Source organism: Chaetodon trifascialis, chromosome 6, assembly GCF_039877785.1.
Source record: "Chaetodon trifascialis isolate fChaTrf1 chromosome 6, fChaTrf1.hap1, whole genome shotgun sequence".
Taxonomy (NCBI): domain Eukaryota; kingdom Metazoa; phylum Chordata; class Actinopteri; order Chaetodontiformes; family Chaetodontidae; genus Chaetodon; species Chaetodon trifascialis.
This window is the reverse complement of record NC_092061.1, coordinates 22169027-22195512: the sequence shown is the minus strand read 5'-3', so window position 1 is coordinate 22195512 and position 26486 is coordinate 22169027. Positions and strand designations below refer to the sequence as shown.

Below are 26486 nucleotides of genomic sequence, written 5' to 3'. Positions count from 1 at the left end.
TCTGACATGAGAGCAGAGTCATCTTCCAAACAGCTGTGCCGACTTAAACTCTAATCCACACGACCGACAAGCAGATGTGGATTCATCTGCCAATTATTTGCTTTATTCATGTTCTGTTTCTAAAATGTCAGTAAATATTCCTCAAAGGTTCACAGAGAGAGAAGATGTTTTCAAACAGCTCCTTCTGTCTGCGCAGCAGCCTGAAAACTCAACTTATTCAGTATCGTGCAAGTTAAAGAAAACCAGCAAAATATTCACATTTGAGATGCTCCAGCCAATCGTGGATCAATGTTCTGACAATCATCGAATTGATAAATCGACTAAATCGACCACTGAACGTTGTGAAAAGGCCTGTGCAGATCATAAATGGCGGAGTATCCCTGAACGCATCAACAGTGAGCGTGCTCACACAATGAACTGAAGGAGGTCGGTCGTGATACAAATGTCCTGCAGTTTGCAGTTTGAAAGTTCACACATGCAAAAAGAAAAGGTTCACGTTCTCAGATCTGTCTTAATGCACCATCACACACCCACGTGGATAGTTCCAGTAATCATCACTACATTCATTTTACAATGAAGAGACTCCCCGCTCTGTTTATCTAACTCATGTTGACTCATTTCCACAGGATGGTGGATTTGGTCGCACATTCAGGACCAGTGTGGACAGAAGCAACAACTACAGACACTAAAACCTTCTCACAGACATCTGAGTGCTGCATTCAAACTGTGAACCTCTTCAGAAGAATGCTGTCTGAGGATTATTAAAGTATGAACACAGACAAACAAAACATCACTGATATAAAACAGATGAGCAGCCAGAGAAGAAGAGAGATCCCATCTGTCATCTCCTTCAGCACACGGACATAAACACACAAACAACTCAAATCTGGAAAAGATTTAGACATTAGATCTGAACAATTTTATCACTGGTTGTCCCAGTTTGGTTTAATGGCCATTAACAGGAAGTGTCAATACACTCTCCTCACATCATAAACAGTCTGTAGTCTGAAAGAGACCTGGAGCATCTTCTGTCGTTCATGTATGGAAGCCTGAAACTGACAAAATGTAGTAAGAGTCGATCAGTCAAGTCAAAATATAGCTGAACACATCAATATATTCTAATTTCTCTTCAGGGATCAATAAAGTGTTCTGATTGATTCTGGTGTAACATGGTTTGGTACTTTATTACAGAACATAAATTATGATGTAACTAAAGTGATCAACTTAAAGCTGGTAAAGGGAAAAATAGTATTTTGCTCTTTCTTACCAAATAACTGGATGTTAGAAAGTTTAAAGCTTTATTTTTCCTTACTGCTGTACGCAGTAACATTTTTTGACTTGTCTGACATGTTAAAGGAACAGTGTCATCTCATGATGGTGTTGAGTACACAGCTGGTGTTAGGATGTAGTTAGCCTAGCTTAGCATAACGACTGGAAGCAGGGGGAAAGATGAAAAATACATCGACCAGCAGCTCTCTAGTTAACATGATCGTTTGTGCACAAAAGAAATTCCAGCATGTAACTTTGCCTAAAAGTCTTTCCTCTCCGGTCTTTATGCTAAGCTAGGCTAACAAAGCCCTGACTCCAGCTGTGTTTTAAACCAACACACATCTGAGCTGAATCTGAACCTGTACGATGACACCTTTCTTCATCTGTCACATCATCTTATCTGATGAAATGTGTTTCTATAGAACAGTGGATGGATTCACGTTAGGCACTTTGAGCTGCAGAGTAAACGCTGCCTGAGGGGATGAATGATACCCTGCAGCAGACGTATAAACCCCCTCAGAGCTCAGGTGAGTCCTTCTGCCAACAGCGGGGTTAGCTGCAGCCTCAGGTGTGACACTGTCTCTGACTGGTCGGTTCCAGCAGCTGTCAGAGATTCCCCCTGTCCCTCATGGCGTCCTGTATCTGTCTGTTGAGCTCAGCGATGATTCGGTCCTCGTGGGTGTAGACTCCGGTTCTCAGCAGAGTGTCTCTCTCCTCCAGCAGGCGGCTCAGGTGTTCATCAGCGCTCTCATTGACACTCTGAGTGGGGGCAGGGCCAGACAGGGAGGAGGCGGGGCCTAACCTGCCCTCCTCCTGCTGCTTTAATCTGTGAGAGAAAATATCAGAAGACTTTTCTTATTAAAAATGAAGCATAAGACATGAAAGACGATGAAAAGCTGTAAATCTTTCATTAATGAGAAGCTTAATATTAACATTATTGATTTATTTTCAGATTAATTGATTGACAGATCATCTCAGCTGTGCTAAAGCCAAAGGTTAAATCAACGTTTGTCTATAAATTTGGACTCATTGGTGGTTTGAACACCTTTAGTAAAATGTGAAAATGCATCTGATTTCATTTGTTTCTCAGTTTCATTTCTAATGGTGCGTCTGATGCTGTGACGCTGCACTTTGAACCAGTTTGAAAACGATGAAGGGTTAATGAAACGTGATGATCTGACATCGTCATCACCTGTTGAGTTCGTTCCTGATGCTGTCCAGCTCCTGTCTGTCCTGCTGAACAGCTTCCTTCTGCTCTGTTGCTAGGTAACGCAGCCTCATGGCCTCAAGCTCCGCCTGCTGCTTCTTCAGACGCGTCATGGCGTTTTCCTGCTCCCGCTGCAAACAAACACACACACAAACACAAATGAAGCTGTGAATATTCAAGTAACTTTTACACAATATTTTTCGGTTTTCACGGGCAGACTGACTTCCAGTTTAGTGATGGTTAAAGAGTTCAAGGCTTCCCTCACAGTCACTTTCAGGACCGTCACAGTGATTTCAAACACGTTCATCTTCCACAGCTTGAATCTAACTCGAGTCCTGACGTCCTGGACTCGTCTAAAGATCCAATCTGAACTGAGAATATTTCAAAATAAACCTCTGACCCCAGTGCTGAAATGTGTGCATTAAGATGCCAAGAAACTGTTTTTCCTCATTACACAGAGCGGATTTGGTGATAAATTTGTCTGGTTCCACATTTTCATAAAACCTCCCTGAGAAAATGCTGCAGGAACTGAAGAATTCACACGGAGACCAACACCAATACAATGAGAACAGAAAGAAAACTTCATAAAAACGTCTAAAAGTCGTATTTCTCTCAGCTGCTCCGGCCTCCAGCGCAGACTTCCCAAAGTGACCCATAATACCAATCTGGGCTCTGTCTACTGGCTTACAGCTGGATGTTAATACATCAAGGAAACAGTCTGAGATGGGAAAACAAAAGTCTAATCTTTCATTATAAATCAAATGGGACGCAATTTAAAGGTTTACATCCAACAACCTGCTGGGAAACTCTGGCTTCAGAAAGTGACCGTATGATCGATGAATCGTGCTGACGTTCCTGCTTCAACAAAGCTCATGACGGCACACAGCTGAAGGCTTTCTGGACTGTCTGCCTCAGCTCGCTCGTTTCTAGGGGTCGCTGCTCCGTCCAAGCTGGACAATGAACAAGGTTGTGAAAAATGTACACCCGCTGAATGTTGCCAGATAGTATTAAAACAACACAAACATTTATATTCCACTTACACTGGGGGAAATAACTATTCCACATGTCTACATTTCTTTCATCAAACATCCTCATTGTGCAGCTATTCACATGACGTTGAGACCAGACGTTGGTATTAACTCGATAAAACTACACAGATAAAGAAATCAGAACATTCCTATCCATAAAAAGTGACATGTGATCAAGTGGAAGGACACACGATTCCTTCCACAAATGTCCTGCTGGGTTTATTTCGGGCCACTCCAACACCTTTACGTTCTTCCTCTGGAACCAGTTCTCTTTTGCACTGTGGTTTGGACCATTGTCCTGCCACCTGCAGCGCAGGTCCACCTGCGCTTCACCCTCATCGTCCTGGTGGACAGCAATAAGTCCATGGCTCCATTCAGTCATTTGGGTTCTGCCCGTACAATGAGAAGAGAAACAGCCTCAAGCCGTGATGCTTCCATCTCTGGAGGTATGGTACGCACAGTGTTTCTCCTCCACACGTGGTGCATTGTATTGTTGCCAAAAAGTGACACGACATTCTCCAATAATCTACAGGCTTCCACAAATGTTGTGAAGCAAACTTCCAAGGAGCTTCAACGTGCCTTTTCTTCAGTTATGGAGTCTTGTGGGGTGATGCACTGTATCTGCTGCCTCCAGGTCTGTCTAGAGCTCTTTTTGAGTGATCCTTGGCTCTTCAGCAACTCTTCCGACCAACTTCTCTGACGCCTGGTTGGAAACCTGCGAGGAGCTCCTGTTCGCAGTCGGTTGATGATGATGTTCCTTCCACTTGGGGATCTTCAGTTCATACTAATGTATGGTCTCATTTTCCTGTGACTAGCTGCACTGGAAATATGTTTAGTGAAAAAAATGTTGGCGTGTTGAATACTTGCTTCCCCCATTGTACTAATTGTACTAAACTAATTTCTTGATCAGCTAAATCAAAGAGTGAGAATCTGTGAGAAAGTAGTGCCCCTTCATGGCAGTTTATCTGTGTCACTGACAGTTTATCAGTATCTGACTTGAAGTCAACTTCATCTGTCAGACTGCATCTAACTATTATTTTCATTATAGATTAATCTGCCAATTATCTTCTTGATTAACTGTTTAATCCTTTGGTGTATAAAACATCAGAGACCATAGAAAATCACAGTATCCAAGAGCACAAGGTGTCATGTTTTTCTCCAGTCCAGTCAAAATATTCAAAAGATATTTATCCTTAAATAACGCAAGACCAACAAAAGCTGAAAGTGCCCCAATTTGAGAACCTGGAGGCACTTCTTAGGTTTCAAAAGGGAACATCATAGTTTCACAGACTGACCGCACACGCTGCTGCTCAGCCCTGAGAGTCTAAAGATCCTGATGAAAGTGATAACAGTATGTATGTGATGTACTATGAGTAAAGCATAACTGACTGCAGACTACAAAAACCTACAATCCTTACTGACTTTTTAGATTTAAAAAAGACACAAAGTGGGATTTGACTCTGTAGAAAACCTCTTTGGCAGAGCGTACAGACAGATACTGGCTTGTAATTCACATTTACCAGATAACAGCCAAGAGTTTCACTCTGTCATCTGGTGAAGTCACGATGGAAAAGTTGATACAGCTCATGAAATCTTTAGAAGTCTGCTAACAGCATCGATCCTGCTTTTGATTTCATGGATGACGACTGGGCGCAGGGAAGCTGTACTGATGGAACACTCTCTTATGACAGTGATTACTGTCCACTCTTATTACAGAAAATATCTTCTCATGGACTGAAGTGCAGGAGGAACAGACTGACTAACAGACATCACCACCCCTCAGTTGCTTTGCTAACTGGATAAAAATGGAAAACGTGCCAACCAGCAGGCTGCGGGCAGTGGGAAGGTGATTTGAGAGGCTGGAATCTGTCCGTGTGTTCTGGTGACACAGAGCAGAACGACCAGCCGGCTCATTCTGGATGGGAAAACTAACATTTTCACATTACTGCATGACTCTCTCACACACACACGCACACGCGCACACACAGCTTCCATTTTCACACGCCGGATCGCCTCACCTCCAACAAGAAAAAAAAACACACATTCACAGACACACATAAAAACACATACAATCTCTCATGAACACATCATTTACACACACGCACACACACACGGACGGTGTGTTGACACAGGCGGAGCTCCCTGTGGACCATTAGCAGTCTGTATTACAGGCCATTTTAAGGCTAATTACTACAAAAACAAACATGCTAAACATTTTCTCTGGTGCCCGCTGCCAAGGACAATCTGAGGCCGAGTCCTGAAACAATTAAAGGACGAGGGGTGATACTGAGGCCTCGACGGGAGGGAGAGGAGGAAGAAGGGGTGAAAGAGAAAAGCTACTAAAACTCAGTACCCTGCAGCAGATATTTCACAGTTATGTCATGAATCTCCCAGCCGCTACAGCTGACACCATTATGGCGAGCAGCAGAGGACAAAAACGAGAGAGTTTATCATTTTTGGTTCAAATTCACAGCAAAATAGGATCAAATGTTTCATTTCTGGACCGAAGGAAATGATCCAACAGAGGACAGCAGGAGTGGGCAGGTTTCTGTCCACCTGCTTCTATGTGCAATTTCAATGTATCAATCAAATCAATGAACCTGATGAGGTCAAACATTCAAGACATTGTCTTTGTGCTGTTTTCAATTGTGCGCATGTCAAAAGGGATTAACAAATGATCCCATTCTGTGTTATTTCTCTATGTAACTTTAAAGCTGCAGTGAGACGCCTGATAATCATTCATTAGTTCACATTGGTCCCCACGGCTGTCCTGTGGGGCCGCAGAAAGTTCAGCGCTCGTTTAAATATTTTTTAAAGAGCGAAAAAATAAATGAAGAGAACATTCTTCTTAACATACGTGAGATCACACAAGAAACATGATGTCAGGCGTCATGCCGCTCAACACAGAGGCAGCAGAAAATGACATCCACCAGTTCAAACAGGCACGACGATGGTTAACTAGACAAGCTGTGAGTCACACAGGGACTGAGCGCTCGGAGAGGAAGTCCAGGCGAGCAGGATCGAGGTCTGAGACAGTCAGGGGGCTGATTTTTGGGATGGATGACCAGAGAATGACTTCTCCTCCCCCAGGTTCCCCTCCGTCTTCCCTCCATTACTCACCTCTACTTTCAGAGGTCAACAGTTGGAGCAGCTGTGAGAGGACGTCTCATACAAACACTTTCATCCCATCGCTCACACGTGGACACACTTTTCTCAGCTCAGATGTAGTTTTTCTGAGCAGCCCACCACCTGTGGGAGTTCACGGGGAGTTTTTCAGCACCACTGTGTGAGGTTTTTCGGGGATGTGATGGACAAAGAAAATGAAGGCGGCGACTGGGACTCACATTAGAGACAAATGAGCGTGTTTATGCAACAGCTGAAATCACAGAAAAATATAAAATGCCTGTTTTCTGTGAAGAGCTGACAGACTGAAACTGAGGTAACTCTACACCTGAGGGGGTTCAAGGGGAGTTTTCCGGCTCTGATGTACAGTCAAGTGAATATCATTAGAACTTAAGACAGAAAATAAGTCAAAGCTGCTGCTACCCAGGACTGATTCAGGCTGAATCCAGAAAACCTGCGACACGACTTTTCGCTGTGCGAGCCACAACCAAAGCTTTACTTGGTCTGTATTACATTGCAGCGCCATCAGCTGCAAAGCACCACTGTTTACTATCTGCCTCTCCATAAACCACCACATTATGACTGTGATTCAACTTTGAACACAGTGACGAGGAAAAACAGCACAGCGGCACACAAAGCCAAAAGTAACATTAGTTCTCTCCATATAAAAACAGTGCAAATGACTTTGTCACTAGTAACGCACAGAGAACTTCACGGTGGTCAAACCAGTCACAGGTTAAAAACTGCTGAGACGGAGGGAAAATGCACAAAATTTTAAATTATTGATCAATAGCTTGGCTTACAAATTGAGAGAAATGCAAATCACAATGTTCACATGTGACATGTTTTGTTTTGATATTTAATTAACTATCATGTGTGAGAAAAAGACAAAGCAGCAAATTCTCACAAATAAGAAGCTGGAAATAGAGTTTGTTTTAGCTTCAGAAATGACTGAAACGATTGATTATCAAGTTCCCAGTTGTTGTGTTGAAATGTATTGTCAATAGATGCTTAAGTGGAGAAAAACATAATCAGCAGCTTGAATTATGCTATAAGTAACCGTCTTATCCGAACCCTGACTGCAGCTCTGAGATCAGATTTGTCCCACACAGAGTTAAATATCGACTGTCCAGCAGTGCTGTATCTGCTGTAACTGCGTGGCTGTAGTGTCTGAAAGGTTAAGATCAGTATTTTCAGGCTGCTCTGTCGGGTTTTTAGACTGATAAGCCAGAGATAAAACACACAGGAGCTGAGTTTAAGAATGTGGTCTGTTTGTCTGAGATAGAGGCCGCTGGTCTGGCTGAAATGCCTCTTAATACAAAGATTAAAAGCACAGATGCCACTGCTGTACTCCTTTAGTATTCTCTGATTACAACCGAGTATAGTTTGAAATGTTTTCATGTTACACTAATACCACTACCAGGCCGATACTTTCTTCTTGTGCCATACAACAAGCCAAAGTTAATGAGTAATAATATTAATAAGCGAAGAAGTTATGACTTCAATTTTCAATTGATTATCTGAACAGTTGCTGATCAGTGTTCTGCAGATCGACTCATTGTTTCAACTCTATCTGACAGTTTCTCTGTGCTCTGAGTACATTTCAGTCGGTACCAACGAAGTACCGAGGTGTGATACCCAGCCCTGTCTGTGATTCAAACATACTGTATCTTTGAGCTCCAGGCTGTAGCTGTTTTTCAACTAGGTTAATAGTTTCCACTCCAGCTGGGGTGACAGACCTCTAATGTGGTGACTGTGAGAATCATTCTGGAAAGTACACTAATCCCTGAGTCTGAAGCTTGAATTGGAGGCAGGTACCCACTGAGGTCCAGAGGAAAGATACGATGGGCCTTGTGAGGACAGAAACACTTCAGAATGATAATGCCTGAATCTGAATGAATCTGTTTAAATACTGAAATAATATCTATAACTAAGACAAACTTAATGCAAAATAAATATGTTCAGCATGTGATCATCATCATATCAGCAGGCCTCTTTGTTTCTGTGACAGTGCAGCCCTGCTCTGATGACAAACCGGTCATACAGCAGATGTATTATTATCATTTTGTTTTTTGTTTGTTGATGTTGGTTTTGTTATATTCATGTGAAGTGTAATATTTCTGGAAATCCCTAATTTTCTCAAGAACATGTATCGACCTCCCTGACCTTCCCCGTCTGGAACATGCCCCTCATACTGGAGCTCCATAATATTCCAGGAATGACCACTGGGAACCATCAGAGTCTCCTCTGAGACCAGTAATACTGAAATTCTCCCAGTCGACATGTTACATCTGCTGTTTGACAGACAGGTTTATACAAACAGAGTCCCAGCATCATGTGAGAGGACAGTTTTGGTGCCCATCCCCCTGAGGGATGCTTTGGCTCTCTGAAGTTATGATGAAGGTGACGTGGTGCAAACAGGACAACTGATCACCAGGGCCGTATCAAACCCACTGAAATAATACTGATGTTTCTGAAATGTGTCACTGAGTCTGGAAAACTGGGAAGTACCAGAAAGTGGCACTGAATGTTTGTCTGTTAACTTCTCCTTCCATCAAATATTTCCTGATTTAGATCAGAATTTTGCTTATTTCAGACGGGGATCCAAAGCCAGTGCTCTCTTTGCCTCCATATACAAAACTCTACTTTCACTGTTTTAAACTTTTACAGACTGATTAAACTAATTTATCTTGATTAAACAGAGAAAACAAATACAGGTTTCCTGATAAATTAAAATAATGGACAAAGTGGAGTGCTGTCTCCTCCACCTAGATCTTATTCAGCAAACATCAAAAAGCATCTTTACAAATGTCTGATTCATGACATTATGACTTTCTTTAAGCTGTCAGATTCTGATTTGCTGCCTCAGTTCAGCTCCATGCACTCATGACACCTGTAAGGCCGACTGGTGCCTCAGCTCACATCAGGGCAGCAGTTCTCTCATGGGGTTCGGCTTTGGTGACCTGAGTGACGGCTCATGTCACTGTTGGATTTACAGATAGAAACATGTGATGAATTCTTTCTTTATGGCCCTTTAAAATGACCAAGTTTAGTTGTCTCTCCCGAAACAGCTTTTAAAAAGCCAAGTTTAGTTTCCTGACCTTCCATTTAGGCTTTAAAAATACCAAATTTAGCTCCTTGGCTCAGAACTTTAATCTCTTTGTCCTAATATTTTTGCTCCGAAAAGACCAACTTAAGCTCCTTGTCCCAATATTTTGGGATTTAAAAACAGCGAGTCTAACTCTCTGATCTAATACCTCAGTACTGTCTGGATATTAATTCTCGCTCTGCCTCTCCGGCTGCCCGCACCTCCTGGGTTGAAAAGCACATTATTCCTCGGTCAAGAATTTTTATGATCCGACTTCAGCTAAACAGAACGCCATGCAAGGCGCTGAGAGGAGAGAATAAATAGGCGAGGAGAGGCCGAGAAAAACCAAACAAGCGCCGGCTTTAAAAACCACCGAGCGCAAAGATGGATGGTCATGTAAACACAGGCCTGATATTTTATAAAAAGCGAGAGTGTGACATCTGAATAGTTAGCGGCTGGCTAGCTTATTGCTCAACACAATCCCATGGATGATTAATAGGTGGGGGGTGACACTCGGCACTGAACCCCCTTAGAGCTGCATAAATCACACTGTGTTTTCTTTACAATGATGTGGCACTTAGAGGGAAGGAAGGAGGGATGGGAGGGGTGAGAAGGAGAGAGAGAGAGAACAAATAGAAAGGAAAGGAAAAGACAGGAAGAGAAGCGAAAGACTGAAAACAAACGCTGATTTCAGACTGGGAGACAAAAAAAGAGAAAGGGCATTATGACCAAAAAGAAATGAGGTGTGAGATGGATAAAAAGATGGGAAAAAGAGGTGTGAAAGAGAGATCTGCATACAGGGAAATGTTAGATAACCTGAAAGCTATAAAAAAAAAACTGACAGAAACTAAGAGAGGAGGAAAAAGATGGCAAAGAAAGAAAGAGAAAAAGATGGAGAAGGAAGACAAAGAGCAGTAAGAGCAATAAAGACTAAGGAAGAGAAGGACAGAGAAAAGGAGATGTCAAACAAGACAGAACGACAAGGGGAGATAGGAGAGGTGACTGAAGGGAGAGATGGAGAGGAATGGGACGGATAAAACAGAAAGAGGGGAAGTGATCGATGCGAAAAGAAAAGAGAGAGAGAGAGGGAGAGAGAGAGAGAGAGAGAGAGAGAGAGAGAGAGAGAGAGAGAGAGAGAGAGAGAGAGAGGAAGAATGTCTGTCCACTTTTCCAGCTGGTTAATGTCAGTAACAGTTATTAGTTTGTCAGAGAAGGTCTCTGTGTGTGTTTACATTAGTCTTAGGCTGACTAAAGCCCCACTTAGTGCTGTGTGCATGCCTGTGTGTGCGTCTGCATGTGCATGTGCATGTGTGTGGTGCTGTTAAGAACTGATGGCTCTAACACATTTCATTGTCTACTTCACCTCAGCTAAATATTTGGCTCTGGTGTAAAAACATACCTCTCACTGTACTCTCCCGCTCTTTTTTTGTCTTTCCTTTTACACACACACACACACACACACACACACACACACACACACACACACACACACACACACACACACACACACACAGATAGCTGTGCCATGCTGTGTCAAGCTGTGTGCTGCTGCCAACTTCAGAAAGTCTCCTCCCTTCAGCACCTAAGCTTGTGTCTTTTTTTTTTTTTTTTTTAAGTCAGTCTGCTTTCATCTCTCAGTACTTTTGTGGTTTGGAGTTTATTTTCCTGCTTGTATTTTCAGGTATCAGCCTTATTCTACTGTTTACTGATTTCCTGTAGCTGTATCAGAGCTACTTGTAACTAGGGCTGTCAAAATTGGCCTAAAACGACGTTCAATGTTCAATGTTTGCTTCTAAAAACACACAGGTTTGAACCATTGGAAAATCTATTTTTGTCCTTAAGGGGGAAAACCAACACAAAAAGACACACTACTATTATTTCCAAATAAACATGTCTTTTAAAAGATCTACATGCCTACACATTACAGAAAGAGCAAATAAAATTATGTCCTATAGTCTACACCATGTTGTGTGAGATTTGTTGTCAAGGACTTTGTTTTAATAAATGTTAAAAAAATAAATAATGTCCTATAGCTTGACTTTTCATTTTCAGTCAATCAAAGTGCGGTTGTATGTGCAGTTTCCAACTGGAGTTGGTGTCCACGTGTCCTGGAAGATTTCAATGTCCCAGACAAACCGGAGAAATTCTGGTCAAATATTATCTGATTATGGACCCTGTTTTCCTATGTTTTTATATCTAAGTGACTAATGGAGACAGCATTTTTGAGGGATTACATTGCAGCCCCGAAATGTGCTGCAATGTAATCCCCCTGGACGTTTGTGTACAATCAATGTGCGTTTGTTTTTACCGCTGACAGGTTCAGACTGTCATTCTCAGTGTCTGTCAACATCATACAGAGGATCCTTTAAGAGATACTGTCATGTTAAAAATCCTTTTTGTTGAAGCAGAAACACCTGTATCGCTCTCTGCAAAACCAATCGTAAAATATGCTTCATGAAAGGCAACAAAAACAAAAAAAGAGATGCAGCGAGAAAGGCGTGCAGAGCCAGAACATTGTCACATTTAACTCGAAATTATTTTCACTGGACACAATGACTGGAGCGATTTAAATATGTTGGACTTAAACAAATTGTTTTTCCAAAAGCAAATATTCATTTTCACAGTAGAATGAATGGATGCATTTCCACCAGTGGCTGTTACACTCTTAACAGATATATATAGTTAATATCATTAATTAATTACTTTTACTATTTAAAATATTACATCCAAAAAAATAAAAGTCTTAAAGTCTGCTGCATTGCTGCAGATTACATCATGAAAAGAAATGACATAGCCTCTGCTGCCTTTACACACACTGATCACTCACATACATACTGTATTTGTATACTCGTGTGTTTGTGGACGCTCCCGCAGCCACGGTGTGATGTCAGCTGACAGATGACGGCCGGGCTGAGCTCAGTTTCCTCTGCCCGCTCTGTGTCTTTAAACAGCACTGTTAAATGTCCCAACATTGTCAGCGTGTCTCCAGCAGCACATTAAAAACCTGCAGCATCTGAACTTGCCAGACGTCCCAACACAGAAAAACTACCATTATCTGCTGTGAAATATGACTGCTGTCAGGAGGCCTAGGCTTGGCTTTCCATGTTGTCCTTATTTTGGGGGTAAGATTTGTCTCAAACATGCATGTTTTAGTTTTGTTAGTTTTTTTACTCGAGGGAGAGTTTAATGTTTAGATTTGTATCCTTTGTCTTGACTTTATAGGACTGTGACTGTCTTTCATTCTAGCTCATTAACTCCATTTTGCAGCAGTGCTGTCCATCCAAACTGGGTGAGACTTCACATTGATAATCCATCACAATGAACACACTTTCCTGTGACAGTGACATCATCATCATGTGGTCATTCACTTTTCACAAGTAGAACTTTCTCTGTTGGTGCATTCAGGGAGGCTTGGACATCTGAGTTTTCAGGGTCCCCACCTCTACTGTCTGCCTGTGAGAGAAACTGACCTGCTTTTATGTCAATGTGGTGTCTTGTCTCTTTTAACACAGCTCTGCGTAGAGCTGAAATGATATGTCAACAAATATTTGCTGTCAACTTTTTTGATAAGAAGATCAGATTCACGGGCCCAGCTTCTTAAATATGCCAATTTGCTGCTTTTCTTGGTTTTCTATGATTGAAAGCTGTATATCTTTGGGTTTTGGACTGTTGGTCAGAAAAAGTCAAAAACTATAACAGGTATTTTAGTTAGTTTTTGGGAATATTTTATGGTCCAAAGAATGAAAATAATGAGCAAATGAATTGATAATGAAAAATATTATTCACTGCTGTCCTCTTTCTGTTTGGCAATCTGATGTCTGATTTGTGTCAAGAGTTTTGGATGCTCCATTTGAAAAGAAACTCGATTTAGTTTTATATACCCATTTCCAAATTCCTCCAGCTAAAACAATACTGCTTAACAAGGTAACTAATGATCTTTTGGACCACAATTTTAGGCCTTTCAAAGTTAGCTCTCAACATCCTTAATGGCCATTTTTCACTGAAACAGCTGTGAGTTTACTGTTAACACCGCTCCCTCTGGATAAACAGTACCTGTTTGAACCTGGCCAGCTCTTTCAAGGCGCGCCCCCACTGCTGCTTGTAGTGCAGCTTGGACTTGGTGGTGGACTCCAGCTTCCTCTCCAGCTCCACCTTAATAACCACAAGACAAAAACATCAGTCACACACACAAACACACCTGTAGACCTGTAGTGCTACTAAAGGTCAAAAACTAGACAGCCATAAATGCTGAAAGCAGTTTTCTTGAAGGTAAACATAACTAAGTATGGAATCAAAAACCAACAAAAGCATGTGCTGCACATGCAGTGTCATTGCTAGGGTCTCTTGGGTCTCCAAACAAGAAATCCCTGGGGCCCCCACCCCAACCCGTGCACGCTGCAAAAATTAGGTTTTTGCACATATAAATGCACAATTTCTGGGACATTTGAGATGAATACTGAAAAAATAGATTAGTGGTTCTCAAAGTGAAGTCCAGGGACCAACAAAGGTCCCTGAAAGCCCGGGCCTATCAATAATCATTGCTGTAAATAAGTGGCCAGGGCCCCTCTAGTGGCTCGGGGTTCCAAGCAACTGCCTGGCTTGCCTGTCCTCAAGCCCCGACCCTGTGCACATGAATACTGCCACTAGTGGAATGTGACTAAGCATACTTACTCAAGGACTGCACTTAAGTACAAGGTTGAGTACTTAACTTGAGTATGTTCAGTTTATGATACTTTGTACTTACAGTCCACTGCAGGCAAAATATAGTACTTTTTAGTCCACTCTTCTCCACCAACTCTGGCAAGTATATTTTTAAATACTTTTACTATTACTTGTATTTTTACATACTTTGAATGCAGGACTTTTACTTGTAACACTTTGGCATTACTACTTTTATTTAAGTAAAATATGTCAATACTTACTGTATAGAGTATAGCTGCAACTCATTTCCAACTTTCATCACGTCTGATGTACTAAGTACTTATTACCTTGGCAGTACTGGCATGGAAAAGCAGTTGATTACCTTCTCTAGAGTCAGTAAGTTGATCTCTGACTGCAGCCTGAACTCAGGCCTGATGTTCTGTTGTTCTCTGTAGAGCTGGAACTCTTTTTCCAGCTGCTTATAACGAGACTCCCCGTCTGCAATCTGGACAACAGAAACAAGAGAAGAGTAAAAGAAGCCATTATTTTTAGGTAAATTCCCTCTAAAGCAAACAAGTGTCCTCCCTCCGTACCTGCTGCAGCAGCCGGGCTCTCTCCTCCTCCATCAGCCGAACTTTGTCTCTCTCCAGGGCCACCCGGTGCTCACACTCCTTCTGCAGCCTCCTGCTGCTCTCCTGCAGCTCCCTCTGGGTCAGATCGTGCTCTGCCCGCAGCTCTCTCTGCAGCCTCTGAGTCTGAACATGGAGGAAGAGTCGCTGTCACAAAGAATCACTGGAAAACAGGCTTAGAGCGGTGGCTGAGTGAGCTGCATTTTGTACAGAACAGTGGGTCACACTTTGATAATATTGTTATTCTGAGTGCCCAATGAACACATTTATGTCAGCAAATGTATTTATTGGACACATTTAAGCTTCAGTGCTGCAATATGGCACGTTTTGATTTTTCAGAACTGCTTTCATAACCTTCTTTTACATAAAAATTCTACCTGTCATAAAAGTGAAAAACTGAAGCCCAATTTGTAAAATACTGCTGAATTTTTCACATGTATTTAATTCATACAGACACAGTTAGTTGATGACAGAAAATAATCTGCAACTACTTGATTAACAATTCAAGCCATATTTCAAGAAAAAATACTAAACATTCACCAGTTCAAGCTCTAAATTCTGAGGATTTGTTGCTTTTGTTTGTTTTATGTGATAATAAGCAAAATGTCTAAAGTGACTGTTGGTCAAAACAAGACATTTGAAAATGTCACCATAACATTTTATAAACCAAATGATTAGTTTATTTATTAAAATAATTACTGGCAGATGAATCAGTAACAAAAATAATCATTAGTCCTGCAGCCCTGTATTTAACAGTATTTGTTGTCAAAGGGAGAAATTTATTATGATGTTTCAGTCAAAATGACCTTCAGACCTGAGCTAGTCTTTTTTAAATTGTTATAAATCTTTTCATTCAGTCTTCAGTTCACTTATGCGTCAGAAATCCCATTAAATTCTACTGACAAGTGTTGTGTGAAGTGTCAGAGGTGAGTCTCACCTCCAGCTCGGCCTCAACCAGCTGTTTCTCTCGTTTCTCCAGATCAGACAGCGTCTTCTGGAGCTGCTCCTCCAACACATTATACTCCACCTCCTACAAGCAGATGTATATTTGGGGTTAAAAAACATGGACGGTCATTATTTGAAAAAGAGTTTTAGCGCCTCGTTAAATTCATCATCATCATGTAAGCATTGTGTGTGTCTGCGTGAGGAGGTGTGAAGTCTCCACCTTCTTCTTGACCAGAGCTTCTCTCTCTCTGTCTCTTCTCCTCCACTCCTCTGCCAGAGCCTGCATGTGGCTCAGCTCTTTCTTCCTCAGCTGAAACACAAACATATTTTTAAACCTTTATTTGTGTTCATATTTAATTTGAAATTTTCATTTTGTGTGGACCCAGAGCTTCATGTTGCAGAATGTTGACACAGTGCTGCTGATCTGTTGCTTTGTTGACATTTTTCCACATGTGAACAGATTGACACACAGACTATTATATAAAAATAAAATACCCATTACATTCAAGATGTCTTTAAATTCTGCCTTTTGAGTAGAAAAAACCTGTTGAAATGTCTAACCGTTCATAAATGTGAGTGAAACAAAGTGAGAAAAGCAACATTATTATATCTACATAATTTTAGATATACTACATTGCTTCATTTGATGTTGGAAAATTTTGTTTTTTATGAGATTTTTCAGCTGCCTTCAGTCCCGTGTTTACCTGATCATCAAACAGATCCTCCTGCTCCTCCTTCCACAGCTCCAGCTCTAGAGCCGTGCGATACTCCAGGGTGTCTCTGGGGGCGGCCGGAGCTGTTTGGCCCAGCGAGGTGGGGTTCGGGCTGGGTGCAGCAGGTCTGGGTGCTGCAGGGTGGGAGGGCGGCTGTGTGGGGAATGCAGGTTCGTTCTGGTGACAAAAACAGGGAAAGCATCTCGAGAGGTTTACAGACTCATTGGCCACTTTTTTAGGTACACTTTTAAAATCTAATGCAGTCTAATAGAACAGCTCAGCCATAAATTCTGCCTGTACAGAGTAATGTTTGCTTTTGATTGCCATTGTGAGAGAGCTATTAATTAAACTATACGTTTATTACTGAGGTGCAGTTTGCAGTGGTGTCTCTCATCCAAAATGAAAGAAAATTCAATATTTTGACGCAAGATGTTTAAAATAAATGAAAAAAGGCTATCTAAGACCTATTCAACATTCATGTGCAGATCAGATGAAATGTGAGCCTCCAAACGAGTGGATGGTTTAAAGTAAGACATTTTAAAATAGTATACACATTATCAAATACATAAAATAACATGCATCAGCACATGTTCCTTCATTAGGGTGTCTGAACCCAAAACATTTTATCGTCTATCAAAGGCTAAGCTGTTGCTCAATTCTGTATTGACCAATCCAATTCATGCAGATGCAGATGCAGACAGACACACACACACACACACACACACACACACACACACACACACACACACACACACAATTGTCCCACCTGAGAAGAGTCGGACACGATGACTTCTCTAGCTCTAACCAATCCCAGGTCGTCCAGTGTAGCCACATAGCTCAACTCTGCCACCTTTTCACTGGGTCTAATGGATGGAAACACAGTTGTTGAACAGTGGTTAAAAAGTACCATGTGATCAGTCTGTCAGTCAGTGATGTTTCCTACCGGTGTGTTTTGACCACGGGGACCCGGTCCTGGTGAGTCTGTCTCCAGCTCTGCTCTCCTGTTGATGCCAGTAATCTGCTCCTCTCAGAGCGCAGCAGGTGAGACAGCTGGATGGAGGCTCGTCCTATCAGTTGGTCTCTGCTGGTGGAGTCTCTGTGCCAAACCTCCACCACCAGAGGAACTCTACAACACACACAGATACACAGCATGAGTTCAAATGCACAGCAAACAAGACAGCACCTGGAGTGAACGTCTCAGAGACAAAAACAGTGCCTACACAGTCATACTGCACCACCTACTGGACAAAAGTGATTTTGCAGAAAACAAAGAAGTGTTCATCAGGGAACATCACAAATCTGTAAAGCAGCACTGTTAGAATAGAACCCAACTTTATTGATCACCAGGGAGGACAGTTGTCTTTGGCCCATCTTTTCAGAGCCATTAAAACAATGTAAAAATAAATACCCTTGGTAACTGAATTCCTCTGCAGATCAACTATTTAACTATATTTCCCTTGATATTTTCTGATTTAGTTTCTTTTATGCAAGTACATATCTTATTCTGACAAACACAGCCACAATAAAGGTAATATATTGAAAAAAATGGCAGTGAAAATGTATTAATTTATTTTTGTATTTGCATTTACAGTTGCTCTTTCCATCGTAAACCTAACTGACTAACTCTAAGACGCTAAAATTCTACAATATTTTAATTTGTCTAATTTTTAAGTCTAATTTTGTCCTCATTTCAACTAACAGAGCTTATATACAGATAAATCAGATAAAACACAGATCTGATAAAACTGACAGCAAACAACCAGTTTAAGATACCAGTATAAGAAAAATCATCATTATTCTGCCTACCATCATCCTCATCAACACAAACATGGCCTCCCTCCTCACTCTACCAACAGGTCAGTACAGTGCATGCAGATGTGTATACAATTTAAGCATGAAGAATGTAAAAGAACAAGTTTTACCTCTGTGTGTGTGTGTGTGTGTGTGTGTGTGTGTGTGTGTGTGTGTGTGTGTGTGTGTGTGTGTGTGTGTGTGTGTGTGTGTGTGTGTGTATGTTCCTACCTGAGGAATGTGTCTTGCAGTTGTTGTGGCAGAGCAGCAAAGTCAAAGGCACAGTAGGACTGAGGCAGAGACACCTCCATGTTCCTCTGCAGCTCTACTGGAGGATTGGTCATGATGGGAGCTGGACTGCCAAAGAACTGATACGAATACCTGAAATACAACAAATACACAACAATCATTAACTAACAGAATGGGATTTAAACCAATGTACTGCAATGAATGGTTGGGCACTCTTTCATAAAGGCCATGTATGAAATGTGTTTTGTGTCTTTACAGTGAAGCTTGTGAGTAAGCTGTTATCTCACAACCTTGTGGAGGAAGGTGGGATCAATGTGCACAAAATATCTATCCATATACATGGACACATTTCACATGTCACATTACAATGGGTTTTTTTTGCATGAAACCCAAGTTGTGACTATAAAAAGCATATGAAGTCTTTCACCTGAGTGTGGCAGCGATGGGGTGTGTCAGACTGAGCTTTCCCAGGCTGCGGAGGTCCAGAGAGAAGCAGAAGTGATGGGCGGAGGATGGGATGGACACTTTGGGAGCTGAGACACTGACAGACGATGCTCCACCCTCTGCTGCAGCTTCAGTCTGACTCTGGTGCTGCACAGGAACCTCCAAATCTGCAGCTGGACATATGAACAGAACAAACAAGTTCAATGTTGCTCCTCTTGGTCATCCATGGTCTGACTTCATTTGTCTAACTTCTTATATGAAAATTACTTATGGGATTTCCAGGCTCACCTGCCAGTCCTGCCAGGTCTTTGCCATGTTGAAGCTCCTTCAGGAGACTCTCTGCTTCGCTCTCTGTATGAGAGGAAGGAGAAAGAGGAGGACCAGGAGGAGAAGAATCAGGAAGTTTTCGGACTGGAGAGGAGCTTCGAGGTCTCTGCTCATCAGGAGGAACAGAGGGAGGGACAGATGGGGGAGGGTTGGAGCGTGTCTGAGCTCCACTTTCTTCTTTATTCCTTAAAGACTGGAGAAAGGAAAGAAGGTCACATGACTGTCAGTCTAAACTGATGCTAAGTAAAGGCTTCTGGTGCGCTGCTGCACAGCTACAAGATACTTTTTGTCCCAGGTTGTTGTCATATTGAGGGGGACCAACCTACATAACTGGCAAATTGAACGAAAATGTATGAGAAATCACCATGTGTGTCCCCTTTCATCTCAGCTCTGAGTTTTATTACATTATTGGCATAATCACAGCTTGATTTTTTGGGACAATAAAATCAGAACATTTATGAAACTGTTGTAGCATGCATCACAGCTCATAACAAGGTCAAGATGTGTCTCAGAAAGGGCCATCCACACAAAGAATCATAACTATAACAATAACAATATCGACATGAGCATCCACGCTGATAATCAATAGCATTCTGTAACAAGTGGTGTCAAATACATACTGAAGGCTCCAGCTGTATCAGCAGCTTCAGAAAATGGATATCAATGACCTGTCACTGCTTTACTTTATGCAGAGTAAGAAGAAAAATCCAGCAGATACAGGTTCAGGTGTTAGAGGAGCTGTCATCTTTTGAAGACAAAATTTTATCTATACTTTTGTATACATCAACATCAATTTGATTATATCCTGGCAGTCATCAAAGAAGACATCAGTAAGGACAAAACGAACTTCATAGAGCCTATCAGTGCCAAAGAAGGTTTGGCAGTACGGCTCAGGAAAAACTACATTTTTTTATGTGGAATTTGCAGCCTAATATTACGTTGTTATTATTAAGTTTTTTAATAAGTTGTATACCACACTAGCAATCCTCATTTCTGTTAATAAGAGAGAGTTTCTATAATGAATGAAGAAACACCTTGTCAACACAAAAAACCTGCTTCTTCAAGGATTTTTAGCGTGTGCATACGCACCAAAGGACCCCTGACAGATATGGTAACGTTAGTGAATGTAAACTTATTGGAGAAAACTATCCAAGAACTAGCTTTTGGGTCGTGGGTCATAAGTGAAACAAACATCTAGTTCAGTGTAATCTTTGTTTGCAAAGGCCCTCATAAGATGAATCATGACATCATGTCCTTCACTGGGGTATGGAAAGAAAATAAAAATCCACTGCATTACCTGTGGTGCGACATCTTCCCTCCTCAGAGTAACAGCCACTCCTACGGTCGGCTGCAGGTCGGCAGGCAGAGCCGGCAGTGTCTGTCTGATGCGTTTAGGAGGTTGTAGTATGAATGCCCCCTCTATGGTCGCTGTCTTGTTCTCCAGATCCACAGAAACAGCAGACAGGGCTGAGAGAGAGATGTCTGCGCTGCCCAGAGAGTGATTCCCACAGCACAGGTGGATCTGAGGAGGACAGATGGGGACATATGTTGATACATGGCCAGTTAGTAACAGGTAGCGACCACTTGTTCATCACACACTCTGGATCTCACCTGGAAACTGGACTGCTGCGACAGGAAGGTCTGGAGGATCTGTTTGCTGCTGCGGATGCGCACAGAGGCTCGCTCCGGCTCGAAGTCGGGGCTCAGCAGGTTGTGGAAAGGCTCACTGGTGATGTCGTTCCCCAGTAAAGTGTAGTAGAAGAAGAACTCTGACCCCTCTGCTGACAGTTTCATAGTGCTGGGAATCAACTGTGGGAAACAACAAGAAGGCACATTTAGCTGATTTTGCTCCTTCTAAAAATTCACACATTAATACTCTGACTCAATCGAACTGAATCTGCCATGAGAAAGAACAGGTTCATGTGACACAAGAAATTGGTTTAATTTGGCAGCGATGACAGTCTGTGTCTTCAGTGTCTTCTTATGACACTCTGGGGGACAGACTGTCCTTGCTGAAGTGGTTGAGAGTTAAAGCAATAATGTCAAAACGACAGTTACCACCTGAGATGTTCTTTCGTTGTTAGACGATCATCAATCTGTGAATTTCAGCATCTAAGAACTCATTTTCTGATTAACTGTTGTAGTTTTATTTCTTCAATTCTTTGCTCAGCATCAGTTCAGTTGGCAGCTGGGTTTATTGTTATGTGTGAAAGGTGGAAAAAGCAAAAATGACTGTCACAGTGAGAACGAATGAACAAGTTTCCAACCAAGAAAAGAGTGCTTCTCTATTTTCTGCTATCAGACGTGTTTCCAGAATTTCCAGGAGCAGAAATTTCTGTATGCAGCGTCACATTGGTCAAATTATCTAAAGTTATCTGAAGAAACACTTCGCTGCCGGCATCAGCTCAGGTTGGAAGTTATCAATCAGAAATCAGATGAGTACTGTCCTCACCTGTTCTAGTTTGGTAGCAAAGGCCACAGTGACGGACAGGACGAACATGTCAGAGCAGTGATCTGCAGGTCCAATTTGATGGTAACCCTGGTCTGGGATCAGTACGGCCTCCAGGTTGTCTGGGAGCAGGTCAGTTACTGCAGGAGAACCTATAATAACAGAGTTAAAATAGGAGAGAGGCAGGGAAAAAAGAGCAGAGAGCAGACTGAAAGATGATAAAAAGTTCATGTAAACAGAACTAAGTGGTGTAAGCAGAGGAGGTCAAGCCAGAAAAGCACTGGTAGCACAAACAACTCACTTTCACCATTAATTCACTGTCTTCTCTGTACTTTTAATGAGGTGGTTCATTTTACCAAACTCCCATACAACAAAACTGTAATCAAAGAGTTTTTTTCCCAGAGCCAGAGTAGTAACAGGTTTATTTTTCAAATCTAAAATGTCCAACCCTTTGGTAAAGAGTCATAGTCCTTAAATAATGTAATTCAGGGGATCATGATCAAAAATGTTTGTGTTGTATATTTCCATTTCAAAAATGAATATTGGCTCATATATCTTCATCAGATTTTTAAACTTTCAGTTATCTATATTGACATCCAGTATGGGTCATAAGACTTACACGACAACTGGAGCTGAACCTGAAGTGACCTTTTACAACTACAGAAAACAATGATAAGCACAATTTGTAGCAGCGTAGACCAGTAGGTAGTGAAAAAGTCAGACATATGAGATATTTTTCAGAGTTTTAACTCTAACAAGGCACTGATAGCAATGTGCACAGAACATGTACAGTTTCTGATATTGAGCACATACTGTACACAGTGTGGGATGTTAACACAGGTCACATGCTGGCTAATAAATGGACCAGGCACTTCAGCATCACAACAGCCACTATTCCTACACAGATATTATTTTTAAAACACTTCACACCTAACACGCTAATCATGTAACATTATCAAGTTTGGTTGTGCCATCTCGTTGTCTCGTGTTTGATGCTCCGCGAGGAGTGAGATGAGAAATAGAAAGTGAGCGCTGCAGCGAGCGAAGAAACTGACGATAAAACAGGGAAAGTCAGCTCGCCAGTATTTTGGATTTTAAAAGTCGGACCGTAGTCAGACCAATGTGGTCTGTAACTTATGCAAGACTGTTGTCCCCACCAAACCGGTAATACCACAAACTTATTTAACCACCTTAGCCGCGCTCACTCTTTGGAGCGCAGCCGTGTTCGCCAACGTCCGCCAACCGCAGCACCACCGCACAAGCAGCAGACCACCATGCAGAGGTATCTGCTTCAGTGCCTGATGACAAATCATCTAAAAGGCACGAAGACGTAACGGAGGCAGCGGCATATCATATAGCTAAAGACATGCTTCACTGAGCACTGAGGAGAAGCCAGGTTATAAACATCTCTTACACGTGTTTGTTTTTGGTTTTTTTTTAAACACGCAATAAAAATATAATTGAATAGTTCATGTATGTTTAGAGTAAGAAGAGTGACCAAAGTTGTTCATATGTCTAGGTTGGTTTTATAGTTCAGTTAATCTTACTGTACTGTCTATCATGTTTGTTTGTTTGTTTGTATGTTACAGATGTCAAGTCTACCTCAGTTTCTGCTATGTTTCTAAAACACTGCACATATTTGAAAACATTTTATTCAGCAGAAGGTGAATCAGTTTGTGAACTTCCTGCACTAAACCTGCAGGGAAAAAGTTCTCAGGTTTCTCTCTGTGTACATTTTTACACTTTTATTTACATTTATTATTTGAGTGTTTTCCATGGTTGTGTTGATATTTCCTTTCCTTTCTGCCTTAATAGCTGAGGGGATTATAATCAGAGGAAGGTTCAATTTAAAATAAAAATGTTTAAACTGAATGTATTTTTCTCCCGGTCCTTATTTTAAATAGGTTATAAAAATATCAATAATTATCGATATCGACGAATATAAAACACTTATATCGTGATAGAGTTTTCAGCCAAATCGCCCAGCCCTACTGCTGAACATGTTATTTTCCAACATCACACTGATTTACAATCAAATAACCACTGAACTGGGGTGCCTTGCTAAAAAGACACCTAATTTATTTACTTCCATGTCCCTAAACTTCCCAGTTTGAACTGTCATCTCTACATTATGAAACTGCTGCATGGATCAGGGAGATAAATGAGGAGCAATTTCATGAAATGATATCAACTAATGAATTTACAGCACATGTAACATACAAGAGAAAAAAAAAACACTGAAGTGAGAATAGCACAAACAAAGCAAGCAGTACTGATGTACCAGCTGACCTTGTCGGGGCGGGGCCTTCTTGGCTTTGAACCTATCAGGAGAGGGTTCAGAGGGCTTGGTGTCATTCTCCAGCACCATGCTGAGGAGGAGGGCTGGTCTCTGTTTGGTGTATTTACTGCTCAGCAACGGATACCAGCGAGGCTCCTGGAAAAAAATCTTGTATTTCCATCACTCAAAACAGGACAGAAAATATATTTCTACTGGTCCAAGTGACACTGGATATCACTGATCGTAACACTAATCTCAACTACTTCAACATGTCACCCAGACAGACGGAGAAGAGGTTTACCGTCTTGACTTCTTGTACAGATCGGAGGTCCAGGACGATGTAGCCGACACTCTCTCTCTTCTTACTCACGGAGTCAACAGTAAAACACTGAAGTTTGATGGGAGTCCTCTGCAGTCTGAGAGGATGGAAATGTCAAGATGCATCAATATTACACAGTTTAGTAACATTTTTGCAAAATCCAAAACAAGAGATGGATAGAGAACAAAGACAAGACAACATGCCAACAACTATAAATGCCAACAAATATAAATACAGACAGATAAATTATAGTTATTTCCTTGTGGGACATCTAGCAACAGTGGTTTGAAGAATAACTTATCATTGCTATAATTAAACACAGTCTGTAAACTGAAAATCTTTGGATTTTCAGCTGTTTTTGATTGTTTGGCAAAAGCAAAACCCTAGATGATGGGCTGCGAGATATTTGTGATGGTTATTTTACATTGTCTGAGGTTTTGTAGATCTATTAGTTGATCGACAAAAAAAGAAAACCCGCCAGACTGACTGATTATGAAAATAATGGTTAGTTGTAGCCCTACAGTCTATCATTAACTAAATCTAATGGTACTTCTCGAGATATCTTCTGACCTGTGTTGGTGGAGCGTCCTGCGGTCGAGCTCCCAGGCCAGCTCGGTGCTGAACTGTGGCTGATCTCTGTGCTCCACTGGGTCTGTGGAAAGCTGCTCACCATCAAACCCTGCCTGGACCACCAGGCTGAGCCGGGGATTCTTCGGGAAGTGACGACCTGGGGAAGGGAAGATGGGTTTACAATGCTCAGTTGAAAAAAATGTAACTTTGTCTCAAAGCTGGTAAATTACCACCAGTTATTAGTCAAACAGCAAAGGATGCTGGAGTTGTCTGGTAGACTTGCTTGTCCAGCAGTCAGTGAAGCATACCATTGTGGTCAGCCTAAGTGACTTTCTATTTGTGAAAGCCCATGTGACTAGCAAAACTTAAAAAAAAAAAAAAAGTTGATTTAAAGGAAAGCATCTCCTCTACCTAACCTACTATGGATCAAAGTTCTTCTCTGTGAGCTTCTTTAAAGCCATTTCCTCCACTGTGTTTGAATACTGACATAACTAAATATTACTTAGCTATGACAGTTTGAGTAAGTTTAGAGTATACTACTTTACCATAAGCTTTTAAGATCAAGAAAGCAACACATTTAAGCTTTAATCATGATACGACAAAATTCAAACGCTCTCATCACAATACTTGTGTATACAACATTGCTCAAATCCGAAGCCAAACAAAAATCAAAAATCAGAAAACAATAGGTGCTAAAAGACTACAAAACGACTGATTTTTGTGAAAATGGTGCCCATATCTAAGCTCACGGTCTGCAGACATAGGAAGCATAGCACAGCACGGGTACACATACAGTGCTGTGGCTGCATTTTCACAAGAAAGAAACCGTTCCGTTGTAATATCTGTTTTGTACTGGCTAAGTTAAGTTTACACGGCACTCTCCACGAGCTCTCTCTAAGCTAAATGTGCCTTTCAAAGCCGAGTCCTTGGTGACAGATTTAGAAAAGGTCTCCAGCTCTGGACGTCTTGCTGTAACAGGTAACAGCTAATTCCACTTCAGGGTGGATTTAACTGACCAAGTTAGCATAAGCAGCAGCAACAGGCTGCATTTAAGACAAGTTACGTTACAAAACACACATAACACACAAAACACATTCATGTAACTTCAACAATGTTAAAAATGTTTACTGTATATTTTATTTGAGAAGTTAACAGTGTGCTGTAAACAGGTTATAATCCGACTTCTTGAACTACTTACCCTCCAGGATAGACACAACGATAAGAAGTTGGTCTGTCTTTGTAGCCATGGCGACATTTGACAGCTCTGACGGAAACTTTAAACTGCTTATTATTATCAACTGCGAATCCTTTTTTAATTCAGAACTCACTCTTGAATACGACACTTCAACACAGTGGAGATTATGACTGCTCCGGGGTTAACTGTCCGTTGCAGGCAGCAAACAGCCGCTCAGCTTT

At 41.5% G+C, this 26486-nt stretch overlaps 1 protein-coding gene across 1 annotated transcript; it reads right to left on the bottom strand.

Annotated features, from left to right (window-relative positions):
• Positions 1–626: 626 nt before the first annotated feature.
• On the bottom strand, positions 627–26342 carry cep120 (centrosomal protein 120). The gene is made up of 20 exons (XM_070965472.1): positions 26269–26342; positions 25071–25227; positions 24483–24597; positions 24193–24337; positions 21907–22055; positions 21066–21263; positions 20752–20976; positions 19416–19647; positions 19111–19300; positions 18666–18815; positions 17587–17769; positions 17410–17506; positions 16635–16820; positions 16151–16240; positions 15923–16015; positions 14950–15111; positions 14739–14861; positions 13769–13867; positions 2462–2607; positions 627–2095 (listed from the first exon to the last, which is right to left on the bottom strand). Exons 1-20 carry the CDS (start codon positions 26315–26317, stop codon positions 1876–1878), a joined length of 3009 nt encoding a protein of 1002 aa, XP_070821573.1. The 5' UTR covers positions 26318–26342; the 3' UTR covers positions 627–1875.
• Positions 26343–26486: the final 144 nt, after the last annotated feature.